Source organism: Panicum hallii, chromosome 2 (assembly GCF_002211085.1).
Source record: "Panicum hallii strain FIL2 chromosome 2, PHallii_v3.1, whole genome shotgun sequence".
Classification (NCBI taxonomy): Eukaryota; Viridiplantae; Streptophyta; class Magnoliopsida; order Poales; family Poaceae; genus Panicum; species Panicum hallii.
In genome coordinates, this window is record NC_038043.1 from 9,904,368 (window position 1) to 9,928,484 (window position 24,117).

At 43.5% G+C, this 24,117-nt stretch overlaps 2 protein-coding genes across 11 annotated transcripts; one reads left to right on the forward strand and one right to left on the reverse strand.

Moving 5' to 3' along the window:
* Positions 1–8,861: 8,861 nt before the first annotated feature.
* LOC112882714 (phosphatidylinositol/phosphatidylcholine transfer protein SFH11-like) lies at positions 8,862–14,650 on the reverse strand. Of its 8 annotated transcripts, none has more exons than XM_025947833.1 (13): positions 14,116–14,649; positions 12,824–13,025; positions 12,548–12,647; positions 12,094–12,360; positions 11,635–11,712; positions 11,435–11,536; positions 11,309–11,358; positions 11,131–11,239; positions 10,947–11,024; positions 9,765–9,839; positions 9,457–9,519; positions 9,303–9,373; positions 8,862–9,196 (listed from the first exon to the last, which is right to left on the reverse strand). In XM_025947833.1, exons 1-13 carry the CDS (start codon positions 14,564–14,566, stop codon positions 9,100–9,102), a joined length of 1,743 nt encoding a protein of 580 aa, XP_025803618.1. In that variant the 5' UTR covers positions 14,567–14,649; the 3' UTR covers positions 8,862–9,099. The 8 variants fall into 8 exon arrangements, with proteins under 8 accessions (XP_025803618.1, XP_025803617.1, XP_025803624.1 ...); XM_025947832.1 differs by having other exon boundaries at positions 9,457–9,558; positions 14,116–14,643; XM_025947839.1 differs by having other exon boundaries at positions 9,457–9,558; positions 12,824–13,051; positions 14,116–14,643.
* A 2,012-nt stretch (positions 14,651–16,662) lies between these two features.
* Positions 16,663–23,475, forward strand: LOC112883606. 3 transcript variants are annotated; one of them, XM_025948934.1, is made up of 9 exons: positions 16,663–16,865; positions 18,487–18,851; positions 18,935–19,076; positions 19,386–19,750; positions 19,827–19,986; positions 20,374–20,711; positions 20,801–20,978; positions 21,140–21,673; positions 22,125–23,240. In XM_025948934.1, exons 2-9 carry the CDS (start codon positions 18,523–18,525, stop codon positions 23,238–23,240), a joined length of 3,162 nt encoding a protein of 1,053 aa, XP_025804719.1. In that variant the 5' UTR covers positions 16,663–16,865; positions 18,487–18,522. The 3 variants fall into 3 exon arrangements, with proteins under 3 accessions (XP_025804719.1, XP_025804718.1, XP_025804720.1); XM_025948933.1 differs by lacking the exon at positions 16,663–16,865 and adding an exon at positions 17,371–17,472 and having other exon boundaries at positions 22,125–23,475; XM_025948935.1 differs by lacking the exon at positions 16,663–16,865 and having other exon boundaries at positions 18,732–18,867.
* The last annotated feature ends 642 nt before the right edge of the window (positions 23,476–24,117 follow it).

The following is a 24,117-nucleotide window of genomic DNA, read 5'->3' on the forward strand; positions in this document are numbered from 1 at the left end:
AACCATTCCTTCTTGACCCTTTGATACAAACCCATCCGGCTGATCCATATAGATCTCCTCTTCTAACCCTCCATTAAGGAAAGCCGTCTTAACGTCCATCTGATGAACGAGAAGACCATAAGAGGCTGCCAGGGAAAGTAACACTCGAATTATGGTCAATCGGGAAACTGGTGAATAAGTGTCAAAGAAATCGTCTCCTTCTTTTTGGGTATAACCCTTGGCCACAAGCCTAGCCTTGTACTTTTCAATAGTACCATCTGGCCTAAGCTTTTTCTTGAACACCCACTTGCATCCAACCGGTTTACATCCATAAGGACGTTCAACGACCTCCCAAGTTCCATTAGACATAATAGAATCCATCTCACTCCTCGCTGCTTCCTTCCAATAGTCAGCATCAGGAGATGAATATGCCTCTTCAATGGTTCTGGGTGTATTATCTATGAGGTATACAATGAAATCATCACCAAAAGACTTTACAGTCTTTTGTCTTTTGCTCTTTCTCGGAGCATCATTGTTATCCTCCTCAGAATTTTCCACAAGTGTATGTTCATTGTGTTCTATCGGCTCAGAAGAGCCATCATCCTCGATGAACTCTTGCCTAGATGAACTTGTTTCATCTCTCATGGGAAAAATATTTTCAAAAAATGTAGCATCTCTGGACTCCATTATAGTACCAACATGCATGTCAAGTACTCCAAATTTCACTATTAAAAATCTATACCCAACGCTGTGAATAGCATAACTTAGAAAGATACAATCCACAGTTTTAGGTTCAAACTTACGTTTCATGGTTATTGGAACAATCATTTTTGCCAAACAACCCCATGTACGTGTGACGCCCTGAAAATTCATCAAAATAAATCACGCGCTAGAGTGCTTCGTTTAAAAGTCATTCGTCGTCAAAACCCTAACCCTAACCCTATTCGACCGACAGCGGACTTGACCGCCGTCCCATCTCGCACCGCTCACGCGCGATCACTTTCCGCGATTAGCGCCGGCGCGATTCTTTTCCTCGCGCAGCGCGCGAACGCCGCGCACGCGTGGCCGACCAGCCGCGGTCGCCACCGCGAATTTCGCCGCGCAGTCGCCGCCGCGAATACCGCCGGCGCGCGTTAAATTTTCCTTTTTCACACCATTTCTTTCCTCTTTTCTTTTCCCTTTTTCTTTTCTTTTTCCTCTCTCTTTTCCTCCCTTTCCCTTTTCTTTCTTTTCTTCCTTCCCTCCCTTTTCTTTTCTCCCTCCTTCCTTCCTGCTCCTCCCTCCTTTCCCCTGCTCCCGTGCGCCGCTCAGCCGCGCCGCCCGGCTTCTGGCCCCGGCCACGCCGCCCCGCCCTCGCGCGCACGCCGCCGTACGCGCGCGCACCGCCGGACCGCGCGCGCACGAGATCCACGCGCACGCGCACGCGCGCGGCCACGGCACGCACGCGCGCCCGCAACGCCGCGCCGCCTGCCACTGCCGCGCTCCGCCCGAGCCGCCGCGCCACCCGCCGCCAAGCTGCTTGCGCACGAGCCCACGCGCCCCTGCTCCCCGCATTCCTCGCGCACGCGTGCTCTGGCCCGCGAACGCTCGCGCCCCCGCTCTGGCCCGCCCCTCGCCGCGCCGCCCGCACACGCGCGCGCGCCGCCCGTCGCCAACCGCACTGCCCGCCGCTGCCTCCCCTGCCGCACCCCGCACGCGCGCTCGCCACTGTGGCCGCCCAGCTCTTACCCCACGTGCGACGCCCCGGCACCTTCGCTACCGTACCACGACAGCCGCGAGCGGCCAAGCGCCATTAATGGCCGCTCACGGGGCCGCCGGCCGAACCCCCCCTCCACCGCCTTTCCCCGGCCTATAAATTGGCCCCCCGCGCAGCCCCGACCACCACAACCGCCCTCGCCACCGCGCGCCTCTTCTCCTAGCCCGCAGCGCCGCCGCCGCCCGTGGCACCACCGCCGCCCGCCGCCCGCCGTGGGCGCGCCCCCTCGCTCCACCTCAGCCCGAGGTGAGGCCGGGGATGGGATCCCCATGCCCCCTCTCCCTTTTCCCCCACCCCGAGCCGCCACCGAGCCCTAGGCCGGCCGGACTTGACCGCCCCGGCGCCCCCTTCCCCCTCCTCTGTTCTGTGCGGGGGAGAGGAGGAAGAAAGGGCATTTTGCCCATAGCCCCCTCCCTTTCCCTGTAATCTCCAAAAAGAAACCCCCTACTTGCTCTCTTTTGCAAAAGAGGCCCTGTTCTTTCCACTATTTCAAAATAAACCCTCTATTACATAAACCTAGATACACTTAGCATCCTTTAGCATACCTGAGCATTTCTAGGATTCGCAAATAGGTCCTTACTTCTTCCGAATAATTACGAACAAGCCCCTGGACCCCCGTTTAACCCTTGAAACCATCTTTAACTCGTTATTTTATGTGCGAAACGACCTCCGATCGACCCGAAACTTTACCACGCCCTTCCTAGTATAGTTCTAGCCATGCCATTAAGAAATCACCCAAAAATATTACCCCTACCTCCGTAACCAAATTATTTCCGATTCAAGCTCAACGATAAAAGCTTTTAGTTCTACGCCTGATTGTGTGTCTGTTTGTTTGCGTCGTAGGACACGGAGTGAACGAGGAAGGTCCCGACTGTGACCAAGCGAACGAGGACCAGTTCTGCGACCCCGAACCCGAGGGACAGTGCTTCGATCAGGACCTCCCGCAAGGACTTGACGATGGCAAGTTCAATTCTGCCCTTTGATGCATGTTTCTGTCCTAGTTTTTATAAACACAACCCAGTGGCCTGTTTTATAAAATTGCATGGTTTTGCGTGCTGAAAACATGGTAGGATAGCCACCATTGTTTGTGGTAACCATACCTTGACCACCTGATTTTATAAAGAAAATGTGTGTATGTGGGAAGGGATAAAATGTGGTTTTGAAAGACGAGTCCGACGGGATGGATGGCATTTCTGTGTGAATTGCCGTGGTGTGCTCATACCTGTGTGGTAGGGCAAGGAAGGGAGATATCCATCTTGTCACCCCTAAGGACCGAGTTGATGTGTCATCTCACCTAGCTTCCTGTCGTGCAAACCACTTGACCGTTGTATGGGCAACGGCTTAGCATAAGTCCCACTAGTTAGTCTGATAGCCATCAGGAGGGCTGAGAGCAACGGGTGATCAAGGAGAAGGGATAAGCTCTGTGTGACTTATGCCCTGGTTAAACCTCGGAGATAGGTTGAGTGACCCCTTGATGGATCCCGTGGTGGCTAGTCAGGTCTAGCTATGGTGGGTAATGGCTTTGTTGGGATCTGCACCGACACTAAGGTGATCGTGCTGTGGTACCCCACCTGTGGGTAAAGTTGCATACCTCTGCAGAGTTTAAAATCTATTCGAATAGCTGTGCCCACGGTATTGGGCAAGTTACGGTGTGGTCACATAACTAGTGTTTCTCTCTGGGAATGGTTGGTCTGGTGTGAGTGGTTTGGAAAGTGTCCGGCAGACGTGCCGTGTGCTACGGCGGACGGGGAGTCCGGTAGCAGTTTAAAACTTGGATCCTGCGTGGATCAACATCGTATGCTCTTTGGTACCTGGAAATTTGTTTTGAAAATGTTTTAAACGAACACTTGCATACAACCGTGTTTTCCGCAAATAAACCCTAACGTTATCCTTGGATTAACCTGTGCATTTAATTCTGTTATACCCCCTCCGTGGGTGTGATTGGACTTGCTGAGTACGTTTGTAGTCACCCCATTCTTACTTTTACAGTGGAAGACCCAGACTACGTCCCCGAAGACATCGAGTAGGGTTTCGTTCTGCACCCAGTCTTGCCTGTGGTTAAGGCCACCGTTGGAGTTCCGCATGGCGCCAGACTCTGATGATTCCCTTTTCGTAACTAGTGTAGTGGTGTGGATTTTAGTTGTAATCCTCACGATAGTGGCGCTTCACTGCCCATTACCGCGAAGAGTTGTACGGTGATGTACCATCTGATGTAATAAAAGTGTTATCAGCCTCCTGGGACTGATAAAGCATCACTTTTAAGTCTCCCTGATGGGGGGACGCTTCAGTACGTAAGTATGAAAGTGTTGGCCTTTTCTTCTCCCATTCCTCGAATGGTGTTATCTCTTTATTCTTTGTAGGAACACGGTTTAGAACATGACACGCAGTCAATATAGCCTCACCCCACCATTCCTTGGAAAGTCCCGCTGTATCTAACATGGCGTCAACCAAATCCGTTAGAGTGCGGTTCTTTCTTTCGGCAACCCCATTTGACTGAGGTGAATAGGGAGGCGTTCTCTCATGAATAATACCATGTTCCTCGCAGAATAAAGTAAATAAATTTGAGAAATACTCGCCACCACGATCTGACCTAACTCTTTTGATCTTTCTCTCAAGTTGGTTTTCTACTTCACCTTTATAGATTTTAAAGTAGTGTAAAGTTTCATCTTTTGACTTCAACAAATAGATGTAACAAAATCTAGTACTGTCATCAATCAAAGTCATGAAATATTTTTTACCACCTTTTGTCAACATTCCATTCATTTCGCACAAATCGGAATGAATTAATTCTAAGGGTGCCAAGTTCCTTGCCTCCGCGGCCTTATGAGGCTTGCGAGTTTGTTTTGATTCAACACATTCATGACACTTAGAATTTTTGACAAAAGTAAACTTTGAAATTAAGCTCAAATTAGCTAAGCGCATCATACACCCAAAATTAACGTGACAAAGTCTCGAATGCCAAATATTTGTTTCATCAACGTTAATGACATTGTATGCAACTTTATTACAAACATCTGACAAAGAAAGACGGAACAAGCCTCCGCTTTCATAATCTTTTCCAACAAAAGTACCAAACTTAGACAAGATACATTTATTAGACTCAAAGACTAATTTAAGACCATCTCTACACAGTAGAGAGCCGCTAACTAGATTCTTCTTGATGGTGGGGACATGCTGCACGTTCTTCAGCTGCACGATCTCCCCGAAGTAAACTTCAGATTTACCGTACCAACACCAAAAACACGCGCATGCGATCCGTGCTCCATCAGCAAGAGGAAGTCCTGCCGTTCTGGTAAGAAGAAAACAAAGAAGCATCAGCACAAATATGAATATTAGCACCAGTGTCAACCCACCATTCAGGTGAACAAAAAACTGAAAAACTGTAGGTAATAAATTACCGTATCCCAATATTCCTTCAGGCTCGCTAATGACCATGTTGGCGGAGTCGTTGCCTTTGGGGTTCGGACACTTTGCAGCAAAGTGTTCCGTACTAGCGCACACATAGCAAGCTCCCTTCTTCTTCTTCTTCTTAAAGGCTTTGGTTGGTTCTGCGGTGGCTTTTTCTTGTTCTTGTGGGAGTTGTTCTTCTGAACAAGATTGGCGCTAGAAGCACCAACAACTCCTTTCCCATGTATGTCCTTTGCTCTCTCCTTCTCCTCAGTATCAAGAGTCCCTATGAGTCCATCTATGGTGAGCTCCTGTCTCTTATGTTTTAGAGAAGTAGCAAAGTCCCTCCAAGAAGGTGGCAGCTTAAAGATAATACCTCCGGCCACAAACTTATTGGGTAACACACATGGGGACTCTTTGCTACAATTTTTGAGATCTTTTGCCAGAGTATGTATTTCATGAGTCTGTTCCACCACAGAACGGTTTTCGACCATCCTATATTCAAGAAACTGTTCCATCATATACAACTCACTGCCGACGTCAGACGCTCCATACTGAGCCTTAAGAGCATCCCACAACGCTTTGCCAGTTGGCAGCCGGTAACACAACAGTCAGCAGCAGCAGCCGCAGATTGTGATGCCTGCGACTTCGACTCGCACCAAGCAGGTGAGGCATCTTCCTCTATCGATATCGTTTCTCTGCAACAGCTAGCAGATGATTGTTATTGGATTCCAGCTGATTTAAACACATCCAAATGCTAATTAAGACGGTGTATAAATCATTATTTATAGCGTGTGCTTACATCAGTTTACTAAGGGTTAAGATGGTGTATAAATCATTATTTATAGCATGTGCTTACATCAGTTTACTAAGGGTATCTGAAATGAGATTGTTAGAAATGCTAGCAGCCTACCAAGCACATGGCACAACAGGCACGTCGCATAAATTAAATGGGTATACAAGAGGATTAGGCTTTGCTAGCTTGCTTTAACAGGCTCCATTTCTCCTACAATACTGCCTGAAGCTCATGGATTCAAAATCAAATCAGCAATTCTTTTCTACTGTCACGGGTGAAAAGAAGAAGCCATCTTTGTGTTACGCAATACTATTTCATTCGATAACTTTGTATATCAGTCAATCAGAAGCTCTGCTCATTGGCTGTTGAGTTTCAAGTTTTTACTGTTGTCCATCGAGCATGAGCACTGAATGCTGATAGGCCGTGAGTAAATCACAAAATTCAACATTTTTTAAGTTACTTCTTTCATATGCTCGTTGAATTTGTTTTTAGATTTCTAAAGCTGGTTATGGCAACCAATCTACCTCATAGATATCAAGCCTACCAATAAAACTATCTTACGGCGAAACTGATATCATCAAATAATTATGCAGTGATGACAGATAGATCGAGTATGAACAGAAGTAGGATCTGTTAATATGCTATGAATGATTCCTGATGTGTTAACTCTTGTTAATATGTTGGTGGCATTTCTCTCTTCTCTAAATCAGTTGAAGCCATAACATTTTTTGAAAAAAAATAAATTTCTTTTTAAAAAGGCTAAGCGTTCTAACATTTGATCAGTTGAAGCTGTTTGTTGGCATCTGTGTCATGTACTGTAAGGAGTTATGAAATATAACACTTCTGACTCTACACTGAAATATTATAGTTCCAAAAAATTATCAAACTTGAGATAGCAACATGCAAAGGTTGGTGCGTGCAGGCCAGCAATGTAACTCTATTGCCCTAAAAAAATTCTATCTGGAGCACTTTCAAGTTTATTGCTTGCCTGTTTGGTCTGCTTATGAAGAATTGCAGATATATGGTGGTTTTTATTTTGTAGCTATCATATTCTTGTTCTGATATAAAATTGCAAAACGTGGCATACAAATTGCATGTATTAACCAACTACTTGCAGGTGAATTTTATAAACATATGGCCAGTGCTGGATGAAAACTTGTTTTGCAGTAAGCGAAATTCTATATTGTGTTAGTTTTCTAATGGTCTATGAACAAGTATTATTTAAACATCGATATATCTATTTGTGCTTGAATAAGCTTTGTGATGGGCTGATGGATGCTTATTTTTTATCTCTGTTTGTATTTTCTTTGACTTCTTTCCCTAGCTGTTTGCCTGTTTCAATACCTAATCATAAAGATTTATACATTCATTAAGAGAAGCCATCTTCTTAACTGATATGGAGCTAAATACAAACACAGTATATCCCATGAGTCAAAGATATTATTAATGTAGTCTAGATTCCATAAATATACTCTGTATTCTAAATATCCTGGTTACATTTGCGATTTACTTGTTTAGCAGTAGACTAGTTAAAAAAACTTATTGTGTGATCTATAAGTTGTATGGCATATTGTGTGTGGCCAATGGTTGATATGCCTGTAGTGGTCAATGCCAATCCACTAGCAGACCACTTCAATGATCCAAATATCAATATGAGAATCTATAGTTCTGTGGGGTTTAATGTATCGCTTTCTGGTGATATCATCAAGCATTAGGTTGTTGTAAGGTCTGTTGACTTTTTATTATATTTTTATTTTTTCATTTGAATATGATTACAGAGGTTATTCTTTCATTTATATAGCATTCTCTTAAAATAGGATCAGAGATAGTCATGGTAGCCTGAAGCGTCCGGATTTGCACAATCAATATCAAAACTACTCTGAATTTGTTCCCGAGCATCGCAATGCAATAATGTAACCCATGTTTAAGAGTTAATATATTTTTAGTCAAGTTTGACGCACCAGCCAATAGAGGCTCGTCGTTGGGCTCACAGGGATGCTCGTAAACGTTGCGGATTCATGAACTACGCAAAGACATGAAAATAGAATGCTAGGGTATGGTAGAGCTCTTCCTGTCTCGTCGCGGCTCAAAATTTCAGATCACGTGGCAACACACGAGCAAAGATCTTGCTAAAACTATTATACAAATGTTTGCTTGTGGATGCAATTAAGCCTAATTGTATTATGTGTTGCCCAAACACGGTGTATTACTATAAAAAAATTTCGCCGCCCGTAGCAACGTACGGGCACGAACCTAGTTTATTCGTACGATCCTAGTTTATTTATAATGTCAGAGTGGAGTTCGGGTGTGGTGTATTTCTAAACGTGTATGTCATCTTTATAATAAGAAAAATAGTATACATCTACAACGTACAATACATGCCGTTAACACACATGGCAGCAAGGATGTCTCCACACACAGGTATGCGTATATATTTTATTTTTTTACATACGTAACTCAGAATATTCACATATATAAAGCATGATGGAAAAACATATTAATCTAATATTCAGATATGTACAGTTAAAGCTGCTCATATGTGCACTGTAGAAAAGGAGCACGTGGAAGGTTTTACAACCTTGTTCGTTTTTTACACTACACATCTGACATATTTTTGCAAAAAATATTTACCATACATACATCTATGGATCTTGCAGATTCATTTAAAAATGTGTAAGAAAAAAAATCATTTGCAGAAATCACCTTCACTGTGGCTTAGTTCTGGCGCTGGAAGAAAGCATACAAGCTAAAAGTGAGGGTTTTTGATAGCTTTGTTTCCAGAATTACAAAAACCGCAGATGAAACACCAAAGTAGCTCAGTGATTTGAAAATCTTTGTGGTCGTGGACATAACTCGCCTTTGTGATTCGATGATGTGCCAAGAAAGGCCCTTCGAACAATCATCTTTGTGGTTTGAGAAATTTGAAAGAAAGAAATCAGAGTCTTCCAGCACAAAGAGCTTTCAGTCCTATATTTACTCACAAAAATCACGGACAAAACCAGAAACGGTTCGTTAAAAAAAAGAAATATATGAGTCTTGTAGGGAGGAGTTTTACTCATCAAATTTGGATCACGGTAGATTACATGTGTAACATGGCAGCACTTCTGAGTGGATGCCATACCACCTTAGTCCATGGCATTTCCAAGATCATCGTGGTGTATCTAAGGTGCCTATTTCTTCTCTATAATGATAGAACAATTACTTGTTTTTTGCCCTTTTTTGCTTTCTCCAGCTTTGAGTTTTGTACATCGGTTTGCTTATCTGCACTTGTGCCATCCCTGTATTGAAAAATAATCGAAAAATCAGACATATTATCTTCTTAGTTTAGTCGGATGCAGATTCCAACTAAAGGAACGAAGGAACTAGGTGGGATGCCATTCTCACCGAAGGATTCTCCTCAGCTGTTCGATGTGGTTCGTCAGTTCTTGCTGCTTACATATTAGTGTCTGCAGGGTCTGAACGTACAAAGAAATTACCATTAAGTTGCTAGATGCCTTAGGCTGCAATTTCTTGAATTGGGGTTGATTCCTTTGCTCACCTCCTTAGTCTGAGCAGCACAGTCTTCAAGTTCTTGGATCTTCTCTGAGATCTGTTCATCGACCTGTTTCCGTAGAATATTTCCGCTTGTATCAGTGCCATCCTGTCCCATAGAGAATTCAATATTGATATGATTTTTTGTGCATAGCAGAATTGATCTATCTGGTTGAACCAACATAGACATATTTTTCTTGCTGCCTTAAAACTTAAACTTATCTAATGATATATGTTTTTTTTCCCTTGTTATGAAGTGAAAGACCATGGGTATAGAAACGAAATTCAGAAAAAAAAATTGACACAGATAAAGACCTGGTCATCCTTTAACAACATGCCAAGAGTTCTTTTCCTACAAGAAGTGGAATCTACTTGTTTCGCAGAAGGCTCCTGCAAATAAAAATACGAAGAATGAAGAGTCCATGATGGTTCTTTTGCAAGGGATGAGGGAGAACAAGGTAGAATACAGGAGAACCCACTTCATTTTGGCATGGCACTAAGTAATGGAAAGGCATAGCATGGACAAAAAAAGATGCGACATTTATTTTCTCTAAGATTATTCTGTTCTGGTGGGGCAAGGCGTGCATGCACATGAGCTGCATGATGATTATCACGCTCCAGAAAAAGGAAAACAACTGGCGGAAAGGATAAACGCGGGAGGGGAGGGGGGAGGGGGGTTATTAAGAATAGGAAAGCTCAGTGGAGACGTGAGGAAGGGCAGTAGGAAAACTGGGATCATTTCTCTCAAACATAAGATTGAAGATCTTCAGTTCATCGGTTGGCATCAGTTATAGCAACCTGCAGGCTGTCCCATACTACTTTTCCTTTGACTGCTCATTCTGGAATCTAATGTCACAAACAAGACTCATACTTCAGACTTTGTCAGTCACAGCATTGGCAGGAATGAGCAGAGGTCAAGAAGGAGCAGTAAGAGCAGATAGAGAGCAAGCAACGGCTCGTCAAATCCTTTTGTTTCTCTTACAGCTCAAGCGGTTTGTTTCAACTTTCAAGTAAGGTACTCAGGCAAGCTTTTTCTCTCCTGGTTTTGGGTGAGCTAGCAAAGGTCAGCAGTTAACCGGAAATTAGAGGATATGAAGCTCATAGATCTGACAATGAAGCCTTCAAGGCCCAACTATCTAGGTCAATGGATGCTCAATCGAGATTATATAAACTGAACAATCATGGTTGACAAGGTACTGAGCCTCTAAGACTTCAGAAAGCTTAAGGGCTGTTTGGTGTGGCGCCTAGGACGCCACACCGCGCCTAACTTGTGGCGTCCAAAACGGCCGCCGCACCCGCGGCAGAAAAAGTGTGGCGCGCTGTGGCAGGTGCGGCGGCCCTCCAAACAGCCCTTTAATACTGTCATATCAATGGCTGATGACCAAACAACATTACTACAGCCATTCTGCAGGTCGGTGCTGATAAAAACTTGACTGTTGAAGCTATAGTGCAAGGAAGGTGTGTGTGTGTGTGTGTGTGTGTGTGTGTGTATCTTACCTGACAACCTGCGAAGCTTTCACAGGCAATTGTAGCAGTCAGTTCATTGAAAGACTTCTGACCTTTACCAAATGCTGCCTAAAAAACACAAATAGACTCCATCACTCCAACGATTATTATTTTTATTTTGTTTCAGCTTCCCAGCAAATTTCCAAATGAATTATAATGAAACACCATACCTTACCTTAGAAGCACGAACCATTTCTGGGTCGGTCCAGGGTCCTTTATCATGGAGCAAGCATCCTCCTGTTGCAGGACAATTGCATGTTCCGCCTAAAAAGTCTGGTAAATTGCTGCAGAAAGGAGCAATCATTCAAGCCGCTAAAGATGCAAAAGTTGCACATGACTAGTTGCACTTTTACCTTGGGTCAACAGCTTCTAATAATGTGTTAAGGTAATTGGTCCCCAGAACCTTACAAGTAACAAAGACATAAGAATTCATTCTATTTTGTCAAACAAAAATTAGTAATAATGAAAAGATGCAGTACCTGAATCTTTGCTAAAGTCCTTGCTTCCATGAATGCTTTCAATACTTTCCACAGTGCTCTAAATCCAGTTCCAGCATTAATTATATAAAGTTGATTTAATGTCTGTAGCAGTCAGCAAGATGTGTATGAGCAGACTGTGGATAGTATAATAGCAACATTAGATGTTCAAGGCTTCAGGCATAGATATAACCAAGACAAACCTCTGGATAGTAATTGCTATCGATCTTTTGGATCTCTATGAACATCTCTCTTGCAGATTTTGAAAAATTATTCATCCCCTGAACAACAGCAGCCAAGACAAAACGTATGATTGTGTAAAGATTGTCAAATAACTTCTTTATATGCCAGATAGAGCATTTCAAAACTTGACAGTTCCCTGTAGACATTTTTATTTTGGCCTCATGTATATGGAACGTTTGTATAGCCATAAAATGCAATGTAAATACTACTTAATATTTTACAGCAAGGCCCTGTCTGACGAACCAAGTTACAAGACAATGATAAGTCAAAGCATCCTAAATACTACCTGCTCTTTTCAACATGAAACTTGGATCTAAGTATTAGAGAATGAAGAATGGCTGAACATTTAGGCAACTATTTTCTTAGAAACTTGATATGTAAAACATTAAAGGGAAGGGCTTCATTTAGACATCACACACCAATCCTTTCACATCCAATATGGCTGTTGTAGAGGCTATGTGCTTTTTAGCCGCAATTGAGCAAGCAGGATATCTCAAAGACATAGTTTTCTCCTGTTCTGATATATGATATTTTACATATCGATCAATACTTGTCACCTGCATGAGCTTGCTAAGATCCACCAAGCCAATCCGTTCGATATATAGAGGCCTGCCAAATTTATCAACTCCATGAAATCCATGAGGATAGCATCTTTTCACAGCATCATACTCCTCAAATTTAAATTCCTGTAGCACATAAACAACCATTTAAGTTTGATATTTCAATACGATAATTATTTTGACATTCAATGAGGACTTTTCAAGGCTTAATTAAAGGAAGAACTCAGCAAAATTCCAAGATAATTGTAAGCATTAATGCTTGTAACAAACCGGAGATAAAAGACATATAACACAGAATAACCACACCACATACATTTGCAATGGCATCAACAGAACAATCTTCACGCCATTTTAACATATTTAAGAACATTTCTTTTGCCTTTAAGATGTTGAAGCCTCTCATTCTCAGAAAGCTGCATGTTGAAAGAAAATAATGAGGTCAAGACCATCTTAAGTGCAAAATCGGATGGAAACAGTCATACTACAACCACAGAAGACTTAAAAACCTCCTATCCGTTACTTGGATGGACCATTCCGGCCCAACAACAATATAACATAGTTTTTCAGTAAATAGACAAAACGGGCATACCGTAGGAGGAGATAGTAGTCATCAAACTTCTCTGGTAGCTCGTTGCTTGCAAGAAGTAACTCCCGCAAGGATTGCACACACTGCTCTTCCTTCTGGTCATGGACACCGTCAACAATATTGCGAGAAATTTTTGTCTTGCTGTTCCTCCTAAGTAGCTGTTCGATAGATCTGAAGCTCATCTTTGATATGGAGTGTTTTTGCTCTGTACTTGAAACAGGTGCCAATACGCTTCAAATATGAACTCAATAAATTAGTTCTGAAGCTATGATATTTGATATCAAAGCCCTCAATAAAGGAACGAACACATTGCTCGTTGTTCTGGAGTTTATTTTATGGCCTTCTAGCATTCTGGTTTCTGTTATTTGGTTTGGTTTAAACATATACAAATTGTTAGGATGGAAATCCTATACAGAATACAGATATAGGATAAGGAGGCATTATCAGCATATAGTACCCAACTTAAAGCAGAAACTTTGAAAGTTTTCAAAAAAAAGCTTTTTCCCTATTTCACATCATTTATCTATAAAGCCCAATATTGGGCCACAAATTTCTGGCAGCATTGATAAATACATACCAACAAAATAAGTTATTAGACCAGCAAGGACATGTACTCTACTGGTAAAGAGAAAGTCGGTGCCCCAACAGTTCACGAAAGCAGAACAACCAATAGACAAGTACCAATATAATTAACATAGTTAAGTAGCAAAAAAAACATGTTGAAACAACAAAGGTAACAAATGAAAAAAAACTAGCAATTGATGCCCTCATTTTTATTTTCCTATAATGATTCTTCCGATTTGTTAAGGTCTTCTCTGGGTCATACACAAACGAGAAGAGCTCATGCGACTAACTTAGTGCATAGTTCCACTTCTTCACTTCGTTGCTGCTACAGCTTAAGACGACACCGCAATAGAACAAAGGAAGGGAAAAAAAAGCAGTAGCCACCAATCCTAAGAAGCATGCGCAATTCCCCCAATGTAAAGAAATTGTATATCGACTCTCAACCACAAGGCTTATTTACACAATGCGATTTCAAGAACCATCAATGGCGCCTGGGATGCGATGCTGTGCTCCCAGGCGATTTCAGCAGGACGAACAGAACAAAAGAAGGCTCAGGGGTAGGACCTCTACCTCGGTATGGAACTCGGGCGGGATTGGAGTACGGTTCTCCTTTACTATAAACTAACCTCCTCCGTCGCTGGTTAGGAGGATATAAAACTGGATGCCGTTTGTGGGTGGCGGGGGGGGGGGGGGGGGGGGGGGGTGGGGGGGGAGGGACCGACGTCGAGCACCTGGTGGACGCTCAAGGTAGGGGGAGGTTTCTTCGGCCGGCGGCGATAAGGTGCGCGAATCTGCCGTCTCCCCCACCGGCACGGCGGCATCCGACGTCGCCCCTCCGCCTCCAGAACGACAGATCATCACGTGCGCCGGGTCCGGGCCGGCCGCCAGCCTCCCTGTACAAGTTGGAGATGGAGGATTTCCAGCTGGAGCTAGGGAAGGGCGCGAGCACGAGGGACGGTGGAGGACGAGGAGGCGGGATCGATGCGTTCGCGCCGCCGGGAAGCAAAGCGAAGCTGACGTCGCGGCTGCGGCTGACGAAAGATGTCCGGCAATGCTACCGGTGCTGACGTGTTGTGCTTTAGCGTGACCAAAAGGTCGCCGCAGCTGTGCTGCGTGGTAAACATGCCCGAAAGTCCAGGGTGTGTTTGGTTTAGCACTTTTCACAAAACCACCTGTGCTCATGCTCAGCCATTGTAATTCGAAAAAAACACGGTTTCGACTTTCGAAAATTTCTTTCACAAAATCACATGCGCTTGGACATGGCCCAGGGAACACGATATCACAGCCTTTTGTCCTTTTCCTCATCTGGATCGAATTTACTTAGCTCTCTTTGTAACATATCTAAAGAGATGATTTGGCACTATGTAGGCATGGGAAAATATCAAATGCACATGTATATTTGATGTGTGTTTTAGATGAAAATAATTAATATGATTGACTGATATTACCCATGCAATTCAACAATGCGTGCTATATCAAGTGCATGAATAAGTCCTGCTCACTACCTGTCCAAACTAATTGTATCAAACTTAAAAATCATATCATATGCAATTCAAACCCAAATTGGTGCCAAGTCAACTTGTGTTTGCATATTGATGATGATGAGATGCGAAACATACGGTTTTGATGTTATACGGACTAAAGAAATTGTGAAGCGCGTGGTTTTGTGATACACTACCACAAATACGATGCATTTATAAAACTCAGGTGATTTTTTTTCACAATGAAAATTATATGAGTGAACTGTATATAATTTTAATGAATATGTATGCTTGAAACCTTTCAACTTTGTTTCCAATTTATCCAAACTCATTTTGGTGGTTTTCGATTGACATGGATTTTTCCTTTGAATTGTTTTTTTGCAAGCTGTGCTATGACATGGTCTAGGCATGATTTTAGTCTAAAGCGGATTAAAGCGATTTTGATTTTTTTTGCAAGCTGTGCTTTGAATTGGTGGTAAAGAATCTTAAATTTAGTCTAAATAATCTAAGAGCCGGACTCTAATCTTATGCAATTCAAGTTGGATTACGAAGAGAGCACTAGCGCAATGATCCATTACCACCTAGGCATGACTAGCATCCACCTTTTTTATTGCCTAGTTTGCCCAAACAACAACAACAAAAACCATCTTTATCACATGAAACCACTAAAGTAGGCTTTTATGGTCAAAACTAAACAATATCAATAGTTAAGGAGCTAAATTTAGATGATATTGAAGTTGAGGTCAAAACTAAACAAACTTGAGACTAGAGGTGCTAAAAGTGGATTTATTCCTAATTTAAATAAAATGCAGTACACTTAAAATTTAAAGACTATACTAACAAATGTTATAGTATCTAGACTCTTGATTCTATTTGGTTGTTGATCAAAGATTTAGTGATGGATGAGTTTTCTTCTTCCTTAATTTAGTTTCTTCTTTGCCCTAAGCCATTTCTTTGAGCCTTCCTCTAAGAACTCCTCCAATGGTGCCAAGTCAACTAGCTTATAGAAGTAAAATATAATATTTTATCTATATGGAAGAGAGAGAAATAGGGAAAAGAGAAGAGCTATCGAGATGGTCTCATATATATATTCCAAGAGTATGTGACGCTGATATATTCTAAGAGCATGTGAGGCTGATACGTAGGTCCATCTATATCTTAAGTTGTGTGCTAAGAGTTAGACCATTGAAAAAATTATCTCATATACTATCTTTTAATTGTTATAAGCTAGCAGTTAGCAAACTTTTGGAGGAGGTCTAGGTACTATCTAGTGAGATTTTGCATTACGCTCACTCCCATCTCCATCAGCTTCTGCACTAGCTTATCTTTTATGGGCTATTCCTTTGCCTCATAATTGCTAGTCTTGTTCTATACTCCTACTCCGTATGGCTCCAACTGCACCCTAATTATGGTATCAATCTACCACCTATCACCCTTACTAATTTACCATTTGCTAATACTAGTCACGAACATGCCGTCCATAATTTTTCCTTATAATCCCAATTCAATACTTTAAACTCATTGCAGAAGTCCAAATCCCTCAAATCCATTTTATTTACGCGGAGCCTTGGCTTAGCTCTCATTGGAGGTGGACAAGAACTTTTCCTCAAACTTGCTCAAACGGATGGAGGAAAAAAAATAGAGTGCAATTCACAGCTGTAAACGTGCCATTAAATGAATTTCACCAAACAGCCACAAATCTCCACATCTTTTCGGGAAACCGTCGCGTGCACACACTAGGAAATGACACGTCACCGCTAATAACGTTGACTTGCTCCAGATTTCAGTTGCGCCGATGCAGGTCGCGCAGCAGCTCCTCCTCCGGCCCTCCCTCTCCCCCAGCGGTCTCTTGCCATTCCCGAACCCCGATCGACGGCGCCTCGACTGGTCCGCCGCCGGCCGCCGCCCCCCATTCACCCGCCCTTCTGCACCGACCTTCTCCAGCTCGACGAACACCGGACACGGCATCCGCCTCCGTGTCCGCCGAACCGTCCAGAGAGGTACTGCTCACTTCCATTGCTGTACGCATCTGGCGTTGCAGTCTCCGATGACCTTCCGGTGCGTGCCCGGGAGGTGTTCGTCTTTATGCCTCCAAGACCCAGGAGACGAGCGGTAGAATAACCAGAGCCTCGTGCCTGCCTTGGATCGCTTCCTTTGTCCTCCTCGCGCGGCATTCTTGGCATCCGATTCCATTTCCATCGCCCCCGGACGCACGCACGCGCGCGCGCGCCGCGGGGCATTCCCCGTAAAAGACGCTTCGGCGTCGCTGTCGCATACGCGGGCGCATCTCTCCGTCCGTGCCGCCCAGAAACATGCTTTGCCTTCCGTCCCAAGCTGTCGTGTCAGCGGTGCCGCCACCTCGGTAGCTAGTTAGGTAGATGAGGGGAGGGACGGTAACCACCGCTTCGCTTACCTGACGCGCCGTTCCTTGCGCCTCCCCTGTTTTGACTTCTTGCCAGCCGCCGGCCAGCTGCCGCGCGGGAGGAGATTTTCGGGTCGGATGAGATGAGGAGGCGCTGCAGCTGGCTCTCGTCCCTCTTCCGCCCTCGCCGGGGCGGCCGCGCGCTCCCGCAACCAGATCAACAGCGCCCCGATTCCGAGCCCGAGGTATACTAACGGCCGCTGCATCCCTTTCTTGCTGTGGCTGCTTCAGTAGGTGTTCAACTATCTAGGATTGCTTGGTGGTTTCATGAGCATAGTCAATCACCGTTGATTTGATTACCCACTGGAAAAAAGATTCAAGGTGCGTGTACGGGGAAGGTAGCTTTACTTGCTGATTGATTTTTTTGGAGTAGATCTTAGTCTGGTGATCTTGTCCCTATCAATACTAGTGAAATGTCCTAGTCCGAATGTTCCACATTCAACCCATTGTGATTCAGGGAGATTCTTTGAGACTTTTTTTTTGGCGAAGAATTGAGACATATGTTCAACAGTCCAGTAAAGTAGACACACATGTTATTTGAGAAGATTCAGGAAAGTGAAATGGTTCAGTGATTACTTGGTTGCAAATCTATCCTTGACATATCCACAAATCAGTACCCATGTTCACATGTTTTAACTGAAGCACTTGCTGGCTGTGTCAGGCTGTCAACTATTGCTTCAAGTATCACTAGTGTCCTTCCTGACCAGAAAGGCTTGCTATGAGAAATTGATGCTGTCAAGGGCTTAGACATATCTTCTCATTTAATGATACGAAAGTAATTACTTCATTCTGTTGTTCATAAAGTTCTTTGATGTTAGCACAAACCAGTGTCGCAAACAACATGCATGACTGCAACCTTTTTGCATTGTAATTATGCCTTTTCCCTTTATCTATGTTATCACGAGATAGGAAAAAAAACATTAGTTTTCAATCAAGTGAATGGCAAGAAGTCACACTAAAATGGAAATGACTTCCAAAGGTAGTAGCAGACCCCCCCCCCCCCCCTCTTTCCTTTTTTTTACTAGAAACTTTGAGACTTCCTGAGTAAATGTGGTTTCTCGAGCTCTCCTTTTCTGTATATATATATATATATATATATATATGCTACTAGATTATTTGCCAACCATGGCCTCCCAGGTTACACCCATTTTCATGACGTGAGACACATTAAAATTTGTTTTCTGTGCAATGTTGAACAGGTAGTAGATAAACGTGGTGCTTCTACCGAAGTTGTCATGGAGAACATTGTGTTGAACAGTGATTTTTCCGAAGGTCTACATTTGTGGCAACCAAATAGTTGTCATGCATTTGTAGCTGTTGAAGGATCAGGCTACCATTATGGTGTAAGACCGCATTCAGGATCAAGCTATGCTGTTCTTACAAATCGCACACAGAGTTGGCAGGGGCTTGAGCAGGACATAACGGAAAATGTCACCCTTGGTACTGAGTACTTTATTACTGCATATGTCAGAGTTCATGGGGAAGTTCATGAGCCTGTTGGAGTTAAGGCCACTCTCAAATTTGAGGAAGAGAGCTCTTCTACCAACTATATTTCTATTGCAAGGTATTTCGACCAGAAGGTACCGTTTGGTGTGTTGTATAATATTTATCATCATCATTGTTTTATCATTAAGCCTTTTTTACTAGGATTTTGGCCTCACAAGAATGCTGGGAGAAGATGGAAGGTTCATTTAATCTAACATCTATACCAAGACGCTTAGTGTTCTACCTTGAAGGCCCCCCACCTGGTGTGGACTTGCTCATAGATTCAGTCACCATCTCCTACAAGGTATTGCGGTGGATCTCTTCCTTGCTTACTCATGCTTTGGACTACTAAGTAACTGGACTCATGCTTTGGACTATGATTTAACAACATGCTAGTGTCTATTATTGCTCAACGGCCCTGGGAAAGGAAGAATTATCCTCTGCTAAATCTATTTGCTGGAACTACTGTTAACACTGTTAAGAAGACTGCCTGCATTTCATTTTTTTGTTAACTGTCTCCCTGAATTATTGGCGACTACTTATATAACACCAATTTTTTATCCATTAGGTTATCTGTCTTTTAGTTTTATTAACTACTCTAGATTTTCATCAGAAAACAGAGAGGTCTGTTTCTTCAACGATTGGCGGAACAGAGAACATCATTTCAAATTATGATTTTTCAAAAGGCCTTCACCCTTGGAATCCCATCAGCTGCCATGCATATGTGGCATCACAATGGTCTGGTTTCCTTGATGGTATTAGAGGGAACACAGGAGCGAACTATGCTGTTGTTTCGAAGAGAACAGAGCACTGGCAAGGTCTTGAACAAGATATTACAAATAGAGTGTCTACAGGCACTGCTTATGTAGTTTCCGCCTTCGTTAGAGTTGATGGGAATGTCCAAGGCCAAGTTGAAGTCAAAGGAACCCTTCGGCTGCAAAATACAGATGGATCAACACACTATAGTCCTGTTGGAAGGTACAGTGCTTAAATTGTTCAACATTCATATTCTTTTGACACTACTCTTAATTGATGATAGAACTTGATATAACAGTGTGTTAGCCTCAAAAGAAAAGTGGAACAAATTAGAAGGTTCCTTTTCTCTGACAAACGTGCCAAAACATGTCGTATTTTATCTGGAAGGACCTCCTGCTGGTGTGGATCTCATCATTGATTCTGTTAATATTACTTGCTCTGGACATAAGCAGTCAAAAGTAAGTTATTATATGTTTATTGTAACCTCTTGTTGAACAAAATATTTTACCTTTTGAATTACTGTCTTGTTATGCACTTGCATATTTCTCAGAAATCTGATGAAAAATATAATCATAACTTACCACTGACTGTTATGGTTGAGCTACCGTGGAGTAGATTGTAAGCTCTGTTTTCCATTTAGTTCTAATGTAACTGGCAATTAGGAATGTAGTGCCCAAGGCTTTACTGTCAACTTTCTGTTCTATTGATCTCTATATGCATTTATACTTGTCTCTAACATATATACCCTTGGTTCTGATGTCTTCATTCATTGTCATTATGTCATAAAAATTGTTGCATAAACTGTTTTTACAGCCTTATTTGCTGATTAATGATTCCTTTTTAAGGAAGTAAAAGTAACAAGTGGGGTTGAGACTGTAATTAAAAATCCTCACTTCGAAGAAGGGTTAAAAAATTGGTCAGGAAGAGGATGCAATATCTGCAGACATGAGTACACTGCATATGGCAATGTCTACCCCTTAAATGGCAGTTATTTCGCTTCAGCAACTGGACGGGTCCACAATTGGAATGGTATCCAGCAAGAAATCACCGGCAGGGTGCAGCGAAAAGTTCTTTATGAGATTAGTTCTGCTGTTCGAATATTTGGGAGTGCCAATGATACTGAAGTCCGTGTCACTTTGTGGGTACAAGAATATGGTCGTGAGCGATATGTAGGCCTTGCCAAGTAGGTTGATTGAATTTCTTGTTCTCTGTTGATAACGTTGTTTTTTAGGAGCCAATGTTACCTTACTTTTTTTTTTTCGTTCACCAAAGGAACCAGGCTTCTGATAAGCAATGGACACATTTGAAAGGAAGGTTCCTCCTTCATGCTCCCTTTACCAAAGCTGTTATTTTCATAGAAGGGCCTCCTGCAGGAATTGACATTCTTGTAGATGGTCTTGTATTATCATCAGCAAGGAAGCTCCAGGCCGCACCATGCCCAAAAATTGAGGTTTGTAGGCTAATTGCTTCTTACAGTCCGAGTGTATTTTCTTGTTTGAGTGATCCTGACTCTTGAGATGTGTGAAACCTTTATTTTTGTTGTAACCTTTGTCTATCTTGATACTGTTAAAATGTCATCTCTAATTCAAGAATATTTACTTCATATTGCAGAATGTTCTGTATGGAGCTAATCTATTACACAATAGTGCTTTCACTCGTGGGCTTGCTGGCTGGAGTCCCATGGGTTCATGTCGATTGAGTATCCAGACTGAAGCACCCCATATGCTATCTTCTATCTTGAAGGATCGTGCAAGTCAGAAACATATAAGCGGTCGTTATATCCTTGCGACAAACCGTACAGAAGTTTGGATGGGTCCTTCTCAGGTAATAACTGACAAGCTAAGGTTGCATGTCACTTACAGAGTATCTGCTTGGGTACGAGCTGGGACTGGGGGACATGGACGTCACCATGTAAATGTTTGTCTTGCTGTGGATAACCAATGGGTTAACGGTGGGCAAGTGGAAGCTGATGGGGATCAATGGTATGAAATCAAAGGAGCATTCAAGCTTGAAAAACAGCCATCGAAGGTTACTGCATATGTTCAGGGCCCTCCTCCAGGTGTTGATCTCAGAGTCATGGACCTTCAAATATATCCGGTCGACAGAAAAGCACGGTTTGAGTATCTGAAGGAGAAAACAGACAAGGTAAGCTTTAATGGATTTCACGTTTTAGACGAGAATTCGTTCAGAGAAATCAGAATTGAACCTCGACATTCCATCTGCGGTCGTGCATGATGATTTTAACAATAATAGAGTGTAAATTTCACATAATTGCAGAAAAAGCACATATTTATTGGCTAGCTGCAATTAATGACAGTTTCATATTCATAAAGTTTCACAAACCCTATCATAACCTGATAATCGCTCAGTGGTCCTTAGTCTGCTCAACTTAATCATTGAAGGTGGGGTTTTGTGAAACCTTTTGAGCACAGGCTAACGTTAATCGCCACTAGCTAAGAAAATTGGATTTTTACGAGGGCTATATTATGGAACCTAGGATTAAGTACCACTAGCAAACAAACCTGGGGTTTTCTGGAACAGAAAGTCCATTTTTGTGAAATTTACACTAGCTGAACTTTCTCCATTTTGCTGACAGGTAAGAAAACGTGATGTTGTTCTGAAGTTCCAAGGATCAAATGCAGTGAATCTTTTAGGTTCATCTGTGAGGATACAACAGACCGAGAATAGCTTTCCATTTGGATCATGCATAGCGAGGCACAACATTGAGAACGAGGATTTTGCTGAGTTTTTCGTGAAGAACTTCAATTGGGCTGTATTTGAGAATGAATTGAAATGGTACCATACTGAAGCAGAACAAGGACGGCTTAATTATAAGGATTCTGATGAGTTGCTCGAATTTTGTGAGAAACATAAGATACAAGTTCGTGGTCATTGCTTATTTTGGGAAGTGGAAGACGCCGTCCAACCTTGGGTTCGGTCATTGCAAGGCCACCACTTGATGGCTGCTATCCAAAATCGTTTGCAAAGCCTACTGTCAAGGTACAAAGGTCGCTTTAGACATCACGATGTTAATAATGAGATGCTTCATGGGTCTTTCTATGAAGATAGATTGGGAAGGGACATTAGAGCTTATATGTTCAGAGAAGCACATAAGCTCGATCCTTCTGCTGTCCTATTTGTCAATGATTATAACGTTGAAGATGGATGTGACACCAAATCTACCCCCGAGAAATTCGTTGAACAAGTCGCTGATCTCCAAGAACGTGGTGCCCCAGTTGGTGGGATCGGCGTGCAAGGCCATATCAGCCATCCAGTGGGAGAGATCATATGTGATTCCCTGGACAAGCTCGCCATACTGGGTCTCCCTATCTGGATTACTGAGTTGGATGTGACAGCAGAGAACGAACACCTACGAGCTGATGATCTAGAGGTGTCCCTCCGCGAAGCATTTGCGCATCCTGCTGTGGGGGGAATCATCCTCTGGGGATTCTGGGAGATGTTTATGTTCCGGGAGCACGCGCACCTGGTCGATGCCGATGGGACAATCAATGAGGCTGGAAGAAGGTACCTTGCCCTGAAACAAGAGTGGCTGACCCGTGTGAATGGCAATGTCAATCACCAGGGAGAGTTTAACTTCAGAGGATACCATGGTTCCTACACGATGGAAGTGGACACGCCTTTAGGAAAGGTAGTGAGATCATTTGTTGTCGATGAGCATAGCCCGGTTCAAGTGATTACTTTGAACATTTAGACTTCAGAAGTGAAGTTTGTGCTGTATATTACTAAGGCAGTGAGATGTACCCTTTGGACACCTAGTGTTTAGCGTGTGTTTGGTTTAGAGATGGGTATCCTTATTTTTATGGGTTGGGTCAAATTTATTATGTGTTTGGTTGCTGGGTTAGTTTGGTTCCAGTTTTTTGTTTGGTTGCTAAGGATATAGCAAGGATATAGACGTGGGTTGGAGTGGACATGTTAACACCGTTAAACAGCTTTCTTGTGGAACCCACGTCAGTTTCTCTTCGCCTTCTTCCTCTTCGGTCTCCTCTTCCTCGTGCTGCAGCTGCCTGCTCTGCCCGCACGCCCTGCCCGCTTCCCGCTCGCCTGCTCTGCCAGCACGCTCCGCCCGCTTGCCCCCCGGCCGCGCATCGGGCCGCCGCCGCGCCTCGGCCCCCCGCGGCCGCGCCGCCGCCCGCCCCGCCGGCCTCGCGCGGCCGTGCCCACGCCGTCCCTGGCTTGCCGCTCCCTCCTCCGCCCCCGACCTCCCTCCGCCCGACCTCCCCAATCCCCACGCCTCCGCTCGCCGCAGCTCGCCCACGCCGCTCCTCTGGCTAAGCCGCGCCGCCGGCCGCGGCTCGCCCCGCCCCGCCCCCCGCTCGCTCTCGCGCTGGCTCGATAGGCGGAGCACGACGGCGTTGAAGTGGGTTGGGTGGTCCGCACGATTTGGACGGACCACCTGGACTCGTATCGAGGGTAATATTTCCCCTTAGAAATGGACTTAACCCATCTTATTTTTAAATAGAACATCTTCAAAAATAGATTCGACCTAACCCAATCTATTTGGATCCTCCAATCAAACACATCAAACACATGCTTAATATGTATGCCACCTTCAGAGTCTATAGAACGTG